Raw genomic sequence first — 17,581 nt, forward strand, 5'->3', positions numbered from 1 at the left:
AGGTCAGATGGTTCTCCTTCTCCTCCTCCAGTCAGCTGGTTCTCTTGCTGCTGCGGTCTTGGGATCTGCCAGAATGAGGCATAGGTGCTCCCGTATGTTTGGGGCTCCAGCTCCAGCAGTCTTGGGGCCAGGAACCAATTCTCCGAAGCCTGCTTTTCTAATGGGACACGTAAGAGAGGACACCACTGAGGCGCGGCTTCCTAACGCGCATCCGATCGGGGAAAGCGCACTTCCGCTCCACAGTTGGAGCGGGATGGCAGGCCGGGGTGGGGGAAGGGACAGGTCAGTGGAGAGGAGGGAGGGACCATATCCGGGAGAGAGGCAGCTTCCGACCAGTGGTCGCGCTTCCGGAGAGGCGTTTCCGGTGGCGGCAGCAGCAGCGGCTGTGGTGGTTCCGGGTGTCTTTGTCCCCCCGGTGTCGCGGCCCTGGCCCGCAGGTGGGTTGCGGGGCCTTCCGCCGCCCCTCTGCCTCTTCGCCCCTCCCCTGGCCGAGAGGCTGCGAGGGCCGGGCCTCGAAGATGATCCGGGCGCGGAACGGGCCGAGCCCCCCTTCGGCCTGCAAGTTCCGTCTCCCTGGCAACGGTCTCGGCCCTGGGGGCGGGCGGGAGGAGGAGAAGCCGCGCGCCTTCGTCCTCCCACGGTGGCCTGGCCGCGGCCCGCCCCGGGAGACTCGGCGCCGGCGGCTGATGAGGCGGGAGCCGAGGGCCGGGGAGCGCGGGATCAAGAGGGCGGGCGCGCAGCCGGATTCGCGTTCGGCCGGGCCACGGAGCTGTCTTCCCACCCGCCCGTCCGGGGAACAACGGGCCGGGCTTCCGGGGAGAGGGCCCACACCATCTCCTCTCCGGCAGCAGCCTCCTCCATTTTTCCGGGCCTTGCGTGGAACTCTTTGGCGGATGCATTGAATGAATGAATGTCATCGGGGCTCTTTCCAACCCTCCACTCTCCCCAACCATCTGAGGGTGGCGTGGCATAGTGAGAGGAGCTCTAAGTTGTCGGGAGATCTGGGTGTGAGTCCTAGTTTTGTACCTACCTGGTTATGTGGCCTCGGGCAAGTCTCAGTCCCTCCGAGCTTCAGTTTCCTTTTCGTTGAAAGAACATAACAGTATCACCCACCACTAGATTATTGTGAGGGCTGACTGGAACATTGTAATTTCTCCATTTCCTGCTCCTTTTCATATTCTCGCCATCCGTCTCCTTTCCTTCTCAGTATCCATCTCTCCATTTTCCTTAAGATCCTTAGTTCCTTTTTTGGGGTAGATGGAAAATTTCCCTATGGGCTGCTAATTTATTTCTTTTCTGATTGAAGGTTTTTCCCCAAGACTCTGAAAGAGGACAGCATTCCCAATGTCCCAGTTTAAGCGCCAGCGGATCAACCCACTACCAGGGGGACGCAACTTCTCAGGTGAACACCTTTATCTCTACCTGGCCTAGTACTGGGAAGTGTGTGTTTTGGAGTTAGTCTTTCAAAATGTGGCTTTTGGGGTTTCCCTGGTGGAGTGCAATTTGCTGCTGACTTTTCTTAGGAAAAAGCATGACCACAGTAGTTGTCAGCGAAACCCTGTGTGGGACATGCTTGGATCCACTTTGCTCTTTGGGTTTACCGTTTCCTCTAGCTGGACTAGTGCTTAAGATGGTAGGTGCAGTTTCTGGATTGCTTCTGTGTTCCAATAGGCGCAGCTTCAACATCTCTTTTGGGTCCTCCTCCTGGTTTGCTCACTCCTCCCGTGGCCACAGACCTGTCCCAAAATGCCAGGCACCTTCAGGTAGGTTGGGCATCCTATCTAGTGAGTTTCAGCACTCGGGACTACCCCAGCATGCATGGTTGCCCGATGCTTTCATTCTTACATCACAGTGTTCATCCTTCCTGACACTCCTGTCCTTGGCCAGTCCAGAGGCGACTAGACATCTGTGACTGGGGAGTCCTAGGTTCTGGCTCTAGGGAGATCTCTAGGGTGCTTCTTGGAATTAAAGAACTGGAAATCTTAGAAGAAGCTTATGACCCAAGAATCAGCATGACTCCCCCCAGTAGATTGATTGTGTTCACTGTACATATGCTTCCTTCTATATGTGTGCTTCCTTCCATGGGAATCCGTGCAGTACTCTGATTGAGCTGAGGGTGGGGCGGGGTGGATGAAGATGAGATGCTAATGGCAGAGCATGGACAAGTGCTCCCTATTACCTTTAAACTGCACTCTTCTCTTATAGGGTGGAGAGAAGCAGCGGGTCTTCACTGGCATTGTTACCAGTTTGCATGACTACTTTGGGGTGGTGGATGAAGAGGTTTTTTTTCAGCTAAGGTAGGCTTGAGGCTGATCCCCTTCTGGAAATGCTTATTGGACTCAGTTCTGTCACCATGCTGGTGGGTCCCCTGTAATGCCCTTGCTTTGCTGTTGTTATGCAAGGTGTGAGAAATCTTGATGGCAAGGGCCTCATAGGGACAGTCAGGGTGGCTTGGCCAGGGTTTCTCTCCTGACTGGGTCTCCTGGCTTGTGTGCTGGCAGTGTGGTGAAGGGCCGGCTGCCCCAGCTGGGTGAGAAGGTGCTGGTGAAGGCTGCATACAACCCAGGCCAGGCAGTGCCCTGGAATGCTGTCAAGGTGCAAACGCTCTCCAACCAGGTATTCATCTCTCCTTGGCATGTTTATTGGAAAGGCGTGGGAGGGAACCTTACTTTGGTCAAGGGGTTGGGGCTGCATCTTTCCAAGGTAGTGAGCAGGTCAGCTATGGGATGCCCTGAATTTCCTGGTTACTGTCTTGCAGCCCCTACTGAAGTCCCCAGCACCTCCCCTTCTACATGTGGCAGCCCTGGGCCAGAAGCAAGGGATTCTGGGAGCTCAGCCCCAGCTGATCTTCCAGCCTCACCGGATTCCCCCACTCTTTCCTCAGAAGCGTGAGTACCAGTGGCATGGATATTGGGCGTGTGGCTTTATGGGGTACTTGGGATGAATGGACTTGTAACTGTTAGGTTGCTGCTCTCAGAATAGATGTGGGTATTTCACGCACTGGAAGAAAGGTACAGGAAAGTTGGGCAAATATTTAGGAGGTTTTGAGTCACCAGCCATTTCCTTTCTGCAGCTCTGAGTCTCTTCCAAACATCCCATACGCTTCATCTGAGCCACCTGAACAGATTTCCTGCTCGGGGCCCTCATGGACGATTGGATCCGGGCCGAAGGTAAGAGGATGGTCAAGCAAGAAAGGAAAGGTGTTTTATTTTATTTGCCTCTAGGAGAATGTACCTTTTTTTTTTTTTTTTTTTTTGCCACCTGTTGACACTAACATTCTCTTTCAACAGCTAGATCCTAGTCCCTTTACCCTGAAATAGGCTGATACATTGAGATGTATATACAAATATCGGAACTTCATAAGCTGGTTCAGCAAGTAGGGATTTGGTGTAATTCATTTTTCAAAGTATCACATTGAATTTTTTAATAATATAATTTTCCTTTTTATTTCTTGTGCATAAGATTGAGACACCAAGAATCAAAACTATCAAGAAAATAGTAATTGTCCAAAAAAAGTAACTCTGCAGTGTATTTTTAAAATTGAAGCATAGTTTACAATATTATACCAGTAGATTGGCTATTTTTATATATTACGAGGTGATCACCGCAATAGGTAGTTACCATCTGTCACCATACAAAGCTATTACTATATCATTGAGTGTATCCTCTGTGCTGTATGTTACATCCCCATGACTTGTTTTGTAACTGGAAGTTTGTACCTCTTAATACCTTCTCACCTATTTTGCCCATTCCCCCCAACCTCCTCCCCTCTAGTGACCACCAGTGTGTTCTCTATACCTGTGAGTCTGTTTCTGGTTTTTTTATGTTTGTGCATTTGTTTTGTCTTTTAGTTTCCTCCAGTGCATAATTTAATTCTTAGTCTAAAATGTGTTTCTTTAAATACACTGTACAGTTCAGTGGTGTGGTAGACTGTGTGTGTTGCACTCTGCCCAGAAATCCAGGTCTGTGCCATGGATATGCAGACACGGCCTTTTGTGGAGCAGGCATGGTGGATTTGGGCCTTTGGGGCATCCCAGGCCATCCTGTATCATCTGTGAGCGTTGGGGGCTGCCAGGAGGAGCGTACTTCCTGTTCTCTCTGGCTCACATGTTCCTTATCCTGCCTTACTCTCTCCCTAAAAGCTTTTGTTTATATCCCTAGGGCTTACGCTCTAGACTAGTTTGCTTTGAAGACTTGTTCTAGTTCTGTCCGTCTTCATTTTAAATTTTATTATGAAAAATTTCAAGTATAAGCATAGTAAGTAAAAAAGGATGATGAACCTTCACATACCCATCACCCAGCTTAAACAAGTATCAGTATCTGCCATTCTTTGTCATCTGCTCCCTGCCTTGTACTTGATTTTTTTTTTTAAGGTAGAATTTATTTAGGTTGATGTGCACAAATCTTAGATGGACAGTTTTGACAAATGGAAAATCCTGTGTAACTCTCACCCCTATTAAGATATAGAACATTTCCATCACTCTAGAAGGTGTTCTCATGTTCTGGTTCTCTTCTGAAATAAGAACTGTTCTGAGAAGGAAACAGCCCCCTATCCCAGAGGCCAGTAGATTATTACATGGTAAGGGCTGAGAATGCAGTCCACTGAGAACATGTAAAAGGAGCATGGAGTTCCTCAGAGAAAAAGTTTAGGCAAAGTGATGTAGCTAGGCTCTGTGCTGAAGCTACTGTTTGTTCCCTCGGGATAGGTCACGTGAACACTAAGGAGGCGGGAAAGCTTTGATTGTGTAGGATTGTTTTCCACAGTGTCTCTGCTTGAAACACTTTCATTCTCAAGTTACTGGTATACGTCTTGCATACACCCATCTTCTTGGTCTTCAAAATTTACAAGGACTTTCCACCTCTTACATTCCATGAGTTTATTAAAGGCTTCATTCAAAATCACAGCAGGTGCCCTCGGGGATAATGTAGCCTGGGTGGAAATCAGTGGCTGCTATTGACTTCCTGCTTTAGGTTCACATTCAGCCTTTCTATATAGCCAGTTGCATTTGATTGTCCTGGACATGCCAAGCCCCGTGCAAGACCTATGTTCTGTTACTTTGGCCATAATGCTTCAGTGTCATGGCTTCTCGAGAAAGGAGACATGACCATTGGGAGGGAGATATTACCATCAGTCAGTAGAGAGAATTTGCAGACTCATTCTGCAAAGGGGGCAGTAGGAATGAGGTCACCCTGAGGGGGGACAACAATTTATAATGGAGTCACCCATGTTAGCATTTGACTGGAAACCAGGTTTTATTTTGAACTTCAGGTTTTGGGAGGCAGGAAACAGTGTCTCCTTTGGATTGCTAATGCTGGACTACTGCGGTTTTTGGACAGGGCTATCCAGCTGGATATACCATCTCAGTATCCTGCTGAGGTTACGGAGATGGCTTCCACTGGTCATGCCTTATAACCTGTTCCTGGCAATACACGGTAAGGGGAGAAAACTGCTTGCTGAGTTTACAGAATTCAGTGGAACATCCACTTTAACTTGAGGTTGACAGCATTTACTGAAGAGTTCACTTCAGTCATGGGTGAGCTGAAGAGAGTTGTTAAAATGACTTTGCAACAGTTCTTCTGTTAGAGACACAGAAGCACTGACATCCCACAAGGGCAAGATTAGAAGGCAGCTTTTGGAGGGAGATGCTATGAACAAGGAAATTACCCAGGCAGAAATATGAGAAAAGAAGAAAAACTTCGTGTTAAATATAATCAAGTTTGTTACTCAGGGGTGTAATGACTAGGGAAACAACCCAGGCAGGTCTAAAGGGAAAGAGTAGACACCTTCTGGTAAATATAATCAACTTGGCATTACCTCAGCACGAAGAATTGACAATTGATTTTATTTCTCTTGTGAGACATGGGGGTTTTTTCCCCTTATCAGTCTGGCATTTTATGATGGTCTAAAGGTTTTTTCTCTTCTATTATTTTTTTTATTGCCCCCATAACATAGTGATACTATAATAAGTGATTTATTACAAAAATGTATAAAGTAGTGCATGCTATTATATAAAGTTAAAAATACTATAAAAATATATCATTTCCTCTTTTCCTTTAAAGGTAGCCATTTAAAAACTTTTAAATTAAAGTATAGTTGATTTACAATATTGTATTAGTTCCAGGTGTACAACATAGCAGTTGTACTCCATTTAAAGTTATAAAATGTTGGCTATGTTCCCTGTGCTGTGCATTACACCTTTGTATCTTATTTATTTTGTATATAGTAGTTTGTACCTCTTAATCTCTTACCCTTATCTTCCCCACCATCCCCAAGGTAACCATTCTTAAAGACCTTTAGAAAATAATTTTGAAAAGCAAATTTACTTTCTGCTACTTTTTCACCCCATGTTCTTTTCTAGTCTTTGTCTATATATATGCATACTTTTTATAATTTAAATCTTTGAGTTCAGATTTTTTTATACGTTCTTATCGAACATCTGTTCCATATTGCACTGTAATCCTCATAATTGTTTTAATGGCTGTATGATTACTGTACTTATTTACTATGAAAATTCAGGATTGCTAGATACACACATGGTTTTCTTTTTTTTTTAATACATTTATTTATTTTATTTTTGGCTGTGTTGGGTCTTTGTTGCTGCGCGCGAGCTTTCTCTAGTTGCGGTGAGCGGGGTCTACTCCTCATTGCGGTGCGTGGACTTCTCATTGTGGTGGCTTCTCGTGTTGCAGAGCACGGGCTCTAGGCACAGGGGCTTCAGTAGTTGTGGCACGCGGGCTCTAGAGCGCAGGCTCAGTAGTTGTGGCAGACGGGCTTAGTTGCTCCGCGGCATGTGGGATCTTCCCGGACCAGGGCTCGAAGCCGTGTCCCCTGCATTGGCAGGCGGGTTCTTAACCACGGCGCCACCAGGGAAGTGCCACACGTGGTTTTCTTACTCGGCTTGAATTTTTTCTACTATATATAACCTTTTTTCTTCTTCTGAATTAACTTCCTTGGGATAAATTTTTAAGAGTGAAATTACTGGATCGAAGGGTTTCAGTATTTTTATGACTCTAATGTGTAGTGTTAAGGGTTTTTACCAGAACTGTCTTTTTTTTTTTTTTTTTTGCGGTACGCGGGCCTCTCACTGTTGTGGCCTCTCCCGTTGCGGAGCACAGGCTCCGGACGCGCAGACTCAGCGGCCATGGCGCACGGGCCCAGCCGTTCCCCGGCATGTGGGATCTTCCCAGACCGGGGCACTAACCCGTGTCCCCTGCATCGGCAGGCGGACTCTCAGCCACTGGGCCACCAGGGAAGCCCCAGAACTGTCTCTTTTAATGAAACTTGACAGAACCCGTAGCATGGTGCCATATGTATATATATCTTAGTAAAAAAAAAATCAGTTAAATTCTTCTTCTCATTTCAAAAAATTATATTAAATATAAGAAAATTATTCATCACCTTTATCTGTCAGAGGTATCCACCATTAATATTTCTTTTTAAAGTTTTTTTGGGCACATTTGAGGCACTATTGTATATATAGTGTTCCATATAATTCTTTTTGTTTAACATGAATGGTTTTCTGTGTTATTAAAAGCATTTAAATATCTTAATGTCTTTTGTAGCACTCTTATATGACTGTTAGCATGGCTTCTTTATTTTTAAAGTTGGGGATTCAGATGGTTTCCAGTTCTTTTTAGGCCAGTATGTACTGAATCTATATGTAACAGTGTGGTCTCTTCCTTCTGGTAATGGATCAACCTCCAGCGATGACTATGACTCCAAGAAACGCAAACAGCGGGCTGGTGGAGAGCCTTGGGGTGCTAAGAAACCAAGGCATGACCTGCCTCCTTACCGAGTCCATCTCACTCCCTACACTGTGGACAGGTGAGTGGTGAGGCTGGGGTGGGGGCTGAGACTTGTAGCTGGTAACAGTTTCTTGTGTAAGTGAGATATAGTCTGGGAGTAAGAGTGAGTGAGTGTATGTGTGTGTGCGCGCGCGTGCGTGCGTGCGCTCATGACCTTTTTGTTTCACTTTTGTTTTTTAATGTGACAGATTTTTTTACTTCAAAATCTCAAGTTCTGACCAGCATAGCACCACTGACATGGGTGCCCTTGATGGAACTTTATGATTTGATCACCAGAAATTGTTACGCCAGGCTATAATTAAGGCTTATCAATCAAAATCCAGGTGCCCAATACCAGTTGTAAGTCAGGTAGAAACTGGGGCTCATAGGAACCGTGGGACTGGTTTCCCAGGAAAGCTCTAAATTATTTTTTAAGTGCTACAGCATGTATGAGGACACTGGCCCACAAGCTTACTCCGCACACGTAGAAACTCACTGACTGAGAGGTAGATGAGCAATTCCAGATTCCATCTAGCAGGGGAGATGCAGGGCTCCAGCTGCTGTATTAGAGATAAGGCCCCAGAGCCAAGTCCACCTAAGTCCGAGCTGAGGTGAGGGCAGCCTCCTGGCACCACCTCCTCAAGATGGCAGGGAAGGAGGGCTGCCACTGCTCTTCCCCTGTCACCGCTTCCTCTCTCCAGGCCCAGGCAGGGCTTGTTTTTCTCCATGCTGACCCACCTGCCTCCCAAGGTTAATCTGATGAGATACTGGTCCCCACATCATCACCACTGGAGGGGTGAATATAGAGCCTCCTCATGTGGTCAGAACATGACCGCTAACAATTAGCCACACACACACAGCTGTGGTTTTTTTCCTAAAACACAACTGGAAACCTATTGTACATACCGTTCAGTACTTTGCTTTTTCACTTGTCTTGGAATTTATTCTACGTTAAAGTTTATTAGACTGATCTCATTCTTTTTAGCAACTGCACAGCATTCTACTAAATGAATGGACCAGAATTTATTTAACCAGTTCTCCATTTTTAGTCTTTAACTATCCTAAACATTGTTGTAATAATAAACATCCTTCTCTATACATCTGCGTGGACAGGTGCGAGCATTTTATTGCGCTCAATTCCTAGAAATGGAGTAGCTGGCTCACAGGTCTGTCAGCCTTGACAGGTATTGCCAGGCCGCTCACAGAGGCGGTATCGGTTTACGTTCTCACACGAGGTGTGAGGTTCTTGCACCCCCAGCCTTTGCCAACACTGTTATCCAGCTTTGTGATCTTTGTCAGTCTGATAGGTGAAAAGTGATACCCTGATTTGAATTTAATTATGAGTGAGATTGAGCATGTTTTCATGAGCTCCTAAGTCTCATTTCTTTTTCTAAGTTATCTGTTGCTGTCCGTTTTTCCAGTTTTCTCTTAGACTTGTGAACTTCGTTAGTGACTTGTGGGTTCCTTTTATATTAAGACAGTGACCCTTTTCTCTGTCACATATTGCAGATGTCTTTTTTTGTTTTCCTTCCCCAGATTGACTTTATTTTGCCACTAGAGGTTGTGACATTTTAATGGTCAAGTCTGATCCATTTTTATCTTTTCAGAAGTGTCTTACTTAGAAAGCTCTTCTTTTCTCAGATTATAAAATAATCTGCTCCCTTTTTCTTTCAAGTCTTTTATGGTTCCATTTTTAAAAATAATTTAGTCTTGGCTCCATCTGGACTCCCTTGCTTTCTTCCCATAGCTCCACCTGTGACTTCTTAGAACTCCAGCGCCGCTACCGCACCCTGCTGGTTCCCGCAGATTTTCTGGCTGTGCACCTGAGCTGGCTGTCGGCCTTCCCTCTGAGCCAGCCCTTTTCCCTCCATCATCCAAGCCGCATCCAGGCATCTTCTGAGAAGGAGCCAGCTCCAGACGCTGGTGCTGAGCCCACGTCCACAGACAGTGACCCTGCTTACAGTTCCAAGGTGAGTTGGCTGGGGTCCTGCCTCTTTATCCCGTTGTTGGAGGCTGAGACAGCTCTCGAGTGTCTCCTTTATGCTGTCCCTACCAGGTACTGCTGCTCTCTTCCCCGGGGTTGGAGGAATTGTATCGTTGTTGCATGCTCTTCGTGGATGACATGACTGAGCCAAGGGAGACGCCAGAACATCCTCTGAAGCAAATTAAAGTAAGAGCTGGAGCCCAGGAGGCAAGACTCACTCATTGATGATGTTCAGTTCCTGTCAGCTCCGCTCCTGCTCAGGAACTCATAGAAGCGGGGTTTCGGGGCTGAGATACCAGTCGTTTTACCGGGAGGACAGCATGGCTGAGAGATGTTCTTTCTTATCAGAATTATATGGGGTTCACATTCATGGGTAGAGATACCCCTCCCGCCCCCAGTGTGGCGGACCCTTTGTTCCCCACTGGTGGCAGGTTGCCTCCCTGTGGGAGACCCACATGATTGGTTTTTCGTTTCTTACCCCTGGTCTCTTTTTGCAGTTTTTGCTGGGCCAGAAAGAAGAGGAGGTAGTGTTGGTGGGGGGCGAGTGGTCTCCTTCTCTGGATGGCCTCGACCCCAAGGGCGACCCGCAGGTGCTCGTCCGCACTGCCATCCGCTGCGCGCAAGCCCAGACCGGCATCGACTTGAGTGCCTGCACCAAGTGGTGAGTGGCTGCCCGAGCTGTTGTCTGTGGCTGCCCAGTGAGTGGCGAGACCCGGCAGGGAGCCAGGCTTCTGCTGGGCCTTTCTGACCTGTTAGTTCCCGTCTGTTCCCTAGTCCCTGCTCATCACCCCCTCCCTCCAGCCCTCGCAGTGGTCGTGAGCACGGCGAGGGGTGTGTAAGTGTGTTGAAGGCCAGCTGACCCTCCAAGGCTCGTCAGGTGTGGCCCCACAGCCACATTCCGTGCTCCTTCCTGTTGCCATGGCACCTCGGATAGTAATTGTCTGCTTACTTGTCTCTCCCCACTAACTAACCATTTCTTGAAGACTTGGTCTATATTTTATTTCTGTACTGTCGGAATTTGGCACACAGTATGTGCTCATTAAATGCTGATTGGAAACTGAAGCCCTCACAAATGTCATGGGTCAGTTCTGCATTTTTCCTTCTGCTGTGAGCAGGTGGCGCTTTGCCGAGTTTCAGTACCTGCAGCTGGGACCCCCGAGGCGGCTCCAGACCGTGGTGGTGTACCTGCCGGACATCTGGACCATCATGCCTACTTTGGAAGAGTGGGAGGCCCTGTGCCAGCAGAAAGCTGCAGAGGCAGCTCCCGCGCCCCAGGAGGTGCCAGTGGTAAGGCTGAGCCTTACGAACACGTGGGGAAAGTAGGGGCCCTGGGCCCTAACCCCGGGGCCCAGATGGTCATAGCTCTTCTTGACTTTTCGTCACAGGAAACAGAGCCTACAGAACAGGCAGCTGATGCATCAGAGCAGGCAGCAGACACCTCTAAACAGAATGCAGAGAATCCGGAGGTCACTGCACAGCAGGAAATGGACACCGATCTCCCAGAGGCCCCTCCACCCCCTCTAGAACCTGCTGTCATGGCACGCCCCAGCTGTGTAAACCTGTCCATCCATAGTATCGTGGAGGACCGGAGGCCAAAAGAAAGGATCTCTTTTGAGGTAGGTGTAGGAGTCTGGGGCCTGTGGGGCAGGGCGTATAGGATGGTGGGGTTTGGAATACCCCATTTTTTGATGCTCGTGACCCGTCGTTGCCTCTTCCACCAGGTGATGGTGTTGGCTGAGCTGTTTCTGGAGATGCTGCAGAGGGATTTTGGCTATAGGATTTATAAGATGCTGCTGAGCCTTCCTGAAAAGGTCGTGGCCGCACCTGAACCTGAGAAGGAGGAGGCGGCCAAGGAGGAAGAAGCGGTCAAGGAGGAGTCCAAGGAGTCCAAGGATGAGGTACAGAGTGAGGGCACAGCTGCCGAGTCAGATGCCCCGCCGGTGAGTACCTCTGACCCCGTGCACGGGCACTGGGGCTGCACACGGTAATGCTGAACACAACTGGGGCGCTGCGTGGCACCAGCGCTGCTCAGAGTGCTTTAGGGCTCTCCTCTCGTCACCCCCCGCTCACTGCGCACACGCGCTCTGTGACCCTGGTGTGACTCAGGTGCGGGGCGCCTAACTCTCCCACGTGGCCACACAGCCCGGAGGTGGTTGGTGTACCTGGGAGAGGGGAGGCGGGCCTGTAGCAGTGAAGGGAAGCGTGGTTGACACGGCAGCATGGAAGTCTCCATTAATAGGAATGCTTTGATGGGTACAGGTGTTTCGATTACCTGACGGTTAACTAGAACTGCATTTTCTTAAACATTTCTAAAGCACATGGGTCTTCTTCTTGCCTAAATACTGTCAAGTAAACAAATTTCTTACGGGACTGAGATTTACTCTTGAGGAAAATCCCAGGTATCTGGAACTCGCCCTGGTCTGCTCTGTGACCCCCATGTAACGAAGTGTGTTAAATGAGACGTTGTGTATGTGCCTTCGGCGCGGTGCCTGAACGCGGCTGACGCACAGATGTTAACCGTTGTTATTGTTGGTAGTCACAGGGGCAGTTCCTCTCATCATCTTGGTCTGCTTCTCCTAGAAGGAAGACGGGCTTTTGCCCAAACCCCCATCTTCTGGGGGAGAGGAAGAAGAGAAACCCCGGGGCGAGGTGTCCGAGGACCTCTGCGAGATGGCCCTGGACCCCGAACTGCTGCTGCTGAGGGACGATGGGGAGGAGGAGTTCGGTATGTCTGGCGTCTGCCCGGGTGGCGGCTTCCTGGCTCTGTGGCTCCCGTCCTGGCTGTGTGTGGAGCCAGTCCGGGCCTGTGTGCTCCCAGCTCCAAGTTCATCTCTGGCTTTCTGTAGCAGGAGCCAAGCTGGAGGATTCCGAGGTCCGGTCGGTTGCCTCGAATCAGTCAGAGATGGAGTTCTCATCCCTTCAGGACATGGTGAGACCTCTGTGCCTCTCTGGGTCTCAGTGATAGGAAAGCTTAGCAAGGCCTCTGACTCACTCCTGGGAAAGGGGTGCTTTTCCTAAATGACCTCTGGCATCTTCTGATAGACGAAGGACGAAAGGTGGTTCCTGGCTTATGGGATGGCATGCTCGTAGGATCCAGGCGAGCACTTCAGTATCTCCATCAGGGCGGATCTAAGCGAGCTGTCTGACCTGGGAGCACCCAAGATTCCTCTGTGTGACAGCCCCTGGGGTGAAAATGCCCCAAAGACGCCTTTGGTTACAGGCCAAGGGACTTGCCTGGCCCAGGGTCAGGTCTCTAACTGAAGGTGTGAGTGTGTCAGCCAAGCTACTAGATTCTGTGTTTTTTAAACTTTTCTTTTTATGTTGGAGTATAGCCAATTAACAATGTTGTGGCAGTTTCAGGTGCACAGCAAAGAGACTCAGCCATACATGCACATGTATCCATTCTCCCCCAAACTCCCCTCCCATCCAGGCTGCCGCATAACATTGAGCAGAGTTCCCTGTGCTACATACAGTAGGTCCTTGTTGGTTATCCATTTTAAATATCAAGCGGCTTGATTTTATAAGGGCTTCGTCCTGGGTGATTGAGCATCAAGGGACCTGTTTGTAAATCCTGTTCTTCCTTGTTTCTCTTTTAGCCCAAGGAGCTGGACCCCTCTCCTGTGCTCCCTCTGGACTGTCTTCTTGCTTTTGTCTTCTTTGATGCCAACTGGTGTGGCTACTTGCATCGGCGAGACTTGGAGAGGATCCTGCTTACCCTTGGGCTCCGGCTCAGCGCAGAGCAGGTGCCTTCTCATGCCCCGCCCTAGGCCTCTCTGAGATGCCTCGCCCGACATCCTCATGTGCATGCGCGGCTCGGAATGCTGTGGTTCTAGGTTCTTGCACGCCATTGTGGGGGGACTTGCACCTTCTCATCCGTGGGCATCTTGGGTGTGTGCTTCCTACAGGCCAAACAGCTGGTCAGCAGGGTGGTGGCCCAGAACATCTGCCAGTATCGGAGCCTTCAGTACAGCCGCCCGGAGGGCCCGGACGGGGGGCTCCCTGAGGAGGTGCTCTTCGGTGCGTACTGTGCTCTGCGGCCTTCTGGGGACAGCGGAGCAGGCTGCTTTCTCCCGGGACCGTCCCTGAGTCTTTTCACGGCCCTTCTAGGAAACCTGGACCTGCTACCTCCTCCTGGGAAGAGTGCCAAGCCGGGCGCTGCCCCTGTGGAGCACAAGGGCCTGGTGTCCCACAACGGCAGCCTCATCAACGTGGGGAACCTGCTGCAGCGTGCGGAGCAGCAGGACAGCGGGCGGCTCTACCTGGAGAACAAGATTCACACACTGGAGCTGAAGCTGGGTGAGTGGCTGGCGGCGCGGGGACCTGTTGCAGCCGGGCGCAGACGCAAGGAGCCGAGCGGGAGGCCCGCCCCTCAGCCTCCAGCCCTCTGGCCCTACACTCCCCTCCTTAGCTTGGCAGTCTTTCCTGTCTTCCCCCGCCAGAGGAGAGCCATAACCGCTTCTCAGCCACTGAAGTGACGAATAAGACGCTGGCCGCAGAGATGCAGGAGCTGAGAACCCGGCTGGCTGAGGCTGAGGAGACGGCCCGGACGGCGGAGCGACAGAAGCACCAGCTTCAGCGGCTGCTACAGGAGTTCCGAAGGCGCCTGACTCCCCTGCAGCTTGAGGTGCAGCGGATGGTTGAAAAGGTGAGCCTCCTGGGAGAGCCGGCCGCCGGGCGGGGAGGCTGGGTCAGGGCAGCCGGCACGGGGCCGGGCCCAGGTTTGCCTTGCTTCCGCCTCCATGCGCTAGTTTCTGATGGAATCGATCAGTCAGCAGCTGGCACCCTGGAGTCTCCCAGGAGGAAGTGCTCAGTAGTCCTCGGATCTCGGCCCTTCCTCTGAGTCCGATTCTCGTGACATCTGTTTCAAACAGGCAGACAGCTGGGTAGAGAAGGAGGAGCCAGCACCTAGCAACTGAGGGCCTGGTGCAGGAGCTGCCATCCTGTGAGGTCAGCGATGGAGCCTGCTGAAGTTAGAGCCCTTCTGGTTCTAGAAAGAAGCTGGAGCAGGACCTGGGAGCCATAGGCAGGGGTGGCTGACCCCTGTGCTCGGCCTCTGTAGAGGAGCTCAGGCCGTCAGGGTGGGGTCTGTCTGTGCCGTGTGGGACGGATGAGTGAGGAAGCCGGTTCCACTTGCAACTAAATCCAACATCTTCTGCACCCCTCGAATGTCATTTTGCCCTCTACCTTGGGATTCCTCCTGGGGCCCTTTCGTCTTGTGCTTTCTCCTGTCCTCTTCCAGTTTAGAATAAGACGGGAGGAAAAGGCTTTTTGAGTCTGTTGTAAGGTCTGATGCCAATAAACTGAAGAAACAGACGCGGAAGCTGGCTGGGGGTAAGAGCCCCTTCCTCCGGATGGCACAAATCCTGCCAGGTTTCAGGAGCAGGTTCTGGGGGGAAGGGTCTCCCGTGGCCATCGCAGGAACAGTCAGTCAGTGCTAGCGAGCGTTTAGCGCTGGGCAGTGTTTGGCAGTGAACACTGTTCCAGCCACCCCAGACTTGCCAGAAGAAACCAGCACCTCTTTTCCCTGGCTCCCCATGTTCAGAATGTGGTATTGGCTCTGGCCCAGCCTTTTCCCTGTTCCCCATAAGTCTCGCCTCTTTCCATAATCCGTGGTTTCAGTTTGACTTTGTATATAAAGTGTTCTGTTTTGGTTTTTTTTGGCTTTTTGTTTTTTAAATAAACCAAAGTCAAAACAAACTAAGTGTCCTCCGTAACTCTCCCCTCGCTCCTCTTCTAGGTCTGCCTGTGCTCCGCCCTCCTCCCAACCCTCAGCGCAGCCTCTGCTCGATGCAGGTGTCGCCTCCGGAGGGTGGAGGGGTGCAGCTCTGGGCTCTGCTGCCCAGGAGAGGGGCTGCCGCGGGGTCTGGGAAAGACTTGGGGTGGCTCCTCCCCTCCTCTCTTTAGTTACGGCACAACAATACACGGACATTTTATTGAAAACTTTTTACTTGAAAAAATAAAATCCCAAATAATGAGGTGAGACATAAACCCACTGTTGTTGCTCTGAGGCCTGTGACTCGGTCTGTGACATTTTGTGGGGTAGGCTGTTGACACGCGTTGAGTCCCAGCTTCCTAGGGAAGCTGCAAGACTTGGGGCTCTGCCCCGCAGTTGACCCAAAGTCTAGAAGTGGGCAGAGCCGGCCGCTGTCTTGCCGAGAGGCTGGGGTGAGGGGCCTGTTGCGGCTGGGAGACCGTGGCTTTCACATTGCCCAGGGCAGTGTCGAGGCCTCTCCCAGAACAGGCGAGTCTGAGGTGAAAAGGCAGCAAGGGTGGGTGACTCCCCAGGGTGGCCCTTTTGGAGGTAGAAGTGATCCCAACCGTGCAAGCCAGGCTAAGACTTCAAGGGAGCAGACAAGAGCCCAGGCTCTGGCCCTAGGCCAGGATGCACTTTGGACGGTTCTTTAGGGCCTAAGACAGTCTACACTGCTTACCTGTCGGTGGGTTCTTGCTACGAGTGGGGAGGTGAGAGCCTGCTCGGGGCTCCTGGTTCCAGACTCATTCCCAAGGGCTGGGGTGGTGCAGTGGGAGCTGCCGGTATCCCCATCCTTCTCCCAGGCAAGGGCCCTTTGCTCCCTGATGCCCGAGCCTGAGCTCGTGAAGCGTAAGCTAGAGAGGCCGACTGGTGTTTCAGAGACTTCCGAGGGCCGGGCTCAGTCATCGGCCACGATGGAGAGGGCTCTGAGCTCGCTCAGTCTGGCCTCGTTCTCCCGCTCCCGCTGCTCATCAGGACGGCCGGGCTGGGCAAGCTGCTGGGTCAGGTCTCCGAAAATCTTGTGCATTTCCGAGTAGTACACGACCTGGGGTGGGAACGGGAGGAGGTGGGCGGTGGGGGCTCCAGGGTACCAGCCCCCCGGGGCACGGCGGGTGGGTGGGCGGAGGGCCGGAGCCTGTGGGAAGTGGAGCGCAGGTCTCAACTCCACTCTCCCTCCACCACCGCCCCTCCCCTTGAGCTGTGTGGCAACCACAGCCCCGGGTCCTTCAGGAGCATTCACTGCCCACTGCCTGGGTGGCAGAGGGAGCAACGGGTCCTTGGTGAGGCGGGGGTGGGGGTGGGGGGTGGTGCTCTGCCTCCGAGCTCTCCAGGCAGCTGAGGGGGAAGGGCTGGGGGGTGTGGGTGGGTCCTCGGCGGGTCCTGGGGGCGCCAGTGAGTCAGGCCCTGTGACCAGGGGCTAACTGCTTTACAGAAGCTAGGAGAAGCTCTCATCCATGGGAGAGGGCACAGCAGCTCCCAAAGCCCTGGGCCAGCCTTAGAAGTAAAGGTGAGAGAGGGGACACGGTTCTAGCCTCTGTCCCTTCCCAGCTCATCCCACCGCCAATCACTGCCTTAGCTGCAGAGCCAGGAAAGCAGGGCCCAGAGGCCAGGCTCACTTCCATGTTTCCCTCTGCACAGGCACCAGAGGTGGGATGGGAGAGGCGCACAGGAACCAGGCGGGGGCAGGCCGAGGAATGGGGGGGACCCATGGGCAGCCCTCAGATGGTTGAGAGCTGAGCAGGCCCAGGGGAGGAGGGCAAGGACCATTTCGGCCTCAGTCTCTACCTCACAACCAAATGAAGTCACGTACTTTCAAGAAAGTGTGCCACACCACTCAAACACCCCTACGTGTTACCATCTCCAGCCCCAAGTTGTCTCTGGGGAGAAGGAACTCTCCTTCTCTAGCAACCTGGAGTGCCATTACTGGCAAGGCCAGGCCATGCCTTCCACACTCGCACAGCTGGGCTGAGGGGGATCTAAATCAAGGTCTCCAAACAGGGTTGTCACCTGAGGGGACAGGGCCCGGGCTAGTGCTGGAGGGGGGAGCGGGATGGCCCCCC

General features: G+C 51.4%; 2 protein-coding genes across 11 annotated transcripts in view; one reads left to right on the forward strand and one right to left on the reverse strand.

Annotated features, from left to right (window-relative positions):
- The first annotated feature begins 283 nt into the window (after positions 1–283).
- CCAR2 (cell cycle and apoptosis regulator 2) lies at positions 284–15,466 on the forward strand. Of its 5 annotated transcripts, none has more exons than XM_060155625.1 (21): positions 285–437; positions 1,307–1,402; positions 1,672–1,763; positions 2,206–2,297; positions 2,502–2,616; positions 2,759–2,888; positions 3,074–3,170; positions 7,706–7,825; positions 9,533–9,755; positions 9,842–9,955; positions 10,267–10,430; positions 10,885–11,056; positions 11,155–11,385; positions 11,491–11,709; positions 12,350–12,494; positions 12,616–12,698; positions 13,366–13,512; positions 13,675–13,786; positions 13,877–14,065; positions 14,209–14,414; positions 14,641–15,466. In XM_060155625.1, the coding sequence occupies exons 2-21, from the start codon at positions 1,345–1,347 to the stop codon at positions 14,683–14,685; spliced, it is 2,754 nt and encodes a 917-aa protein (XP_060011608.1). In that variant the 5' UTR covers positions 285–437; positions 1,307–1,344; the 3' UTR covers positions 14,686–15,466. The 5 variants fall into 5 exon arrangements, with proteins under 5 accessions (XP_060011605.1, XP_060011607.1, XP_060011608.1 ...); XM_060155626.1 differs by having other exon boundaries at positions 12,619–12,698; XM_060155622.1 differs by having other exon boundaries at positions 284–437; positions 12,619–12,698; positions 13,675–14,065.
- A 183-nt stretch (positions 15,467–15,649) lies between these two features.
- BIN3 (bridging integrator 3) overlaps positions 15,650–17,581 on the reverse strand; it is a 44,507-nt gene continuing 42,575 nt past the window's right edge. For 2 of the 6 annotated variants that reach the window (XM_060155636.1, XM_060155635.1), the window contains one exon: positions 15,662–16,566. In XM_060155636.1, the coding sequence (XP_060011619.1) occupies positions 16,420–16,566 (147 nt within the window). In that variant the 3' untranslated portion in view covers positions 15,662–16,419. Of the gene's footprint in view, positions 16,567–17,581 lie in introns of all 6 variants that reach the window. The other 4 variants (XR_009541675.1, XM_060155631.1, XR_009541674.1 and 1 more) reach the window with 3 other exon arrangements.

This window comes from Lagenorhynchus albirostris, chromosome 7, assembly GCF_949774975.1.
Source record: "Lagenorhynchus albirostris chromosome 7, mLagAlb1.1, whole genome shotgun sequence".
Taxonomy (NCBI): Eukaryota; Metazoa; Chordata; class Mammalia; order Artiodactyla; family Delphinidae; genus Lagenorhynchus; species Lagenorhynchus albirostris.

Excerpts from the sequence above, each read along its gene's own strand:
- CCAR2 (XM_060155622.1), top strand. The coding sequence starts at position 1,345 with ATGTCCCAGTTTAAGCGCCAGCGGATCAACCCACTACCAGGGGGACGC. Across the intron at positions 9,956-10,266 it reads ATCCTCTGAAGCAAATTAAA|TTTTTGCTGGGCCAGAAAGA; the intron begins GTAAGAGCTGGA and ends CTCTTTTTGCAG. Across the intron at positions 12,495-12,618 it reads CGATGGGGAGGAGGAGTTCG|GAGCCAAGCTGGAGGATTCC; the intron begins GTATGTCTGGCG and ends TTTCTGTAGCAG.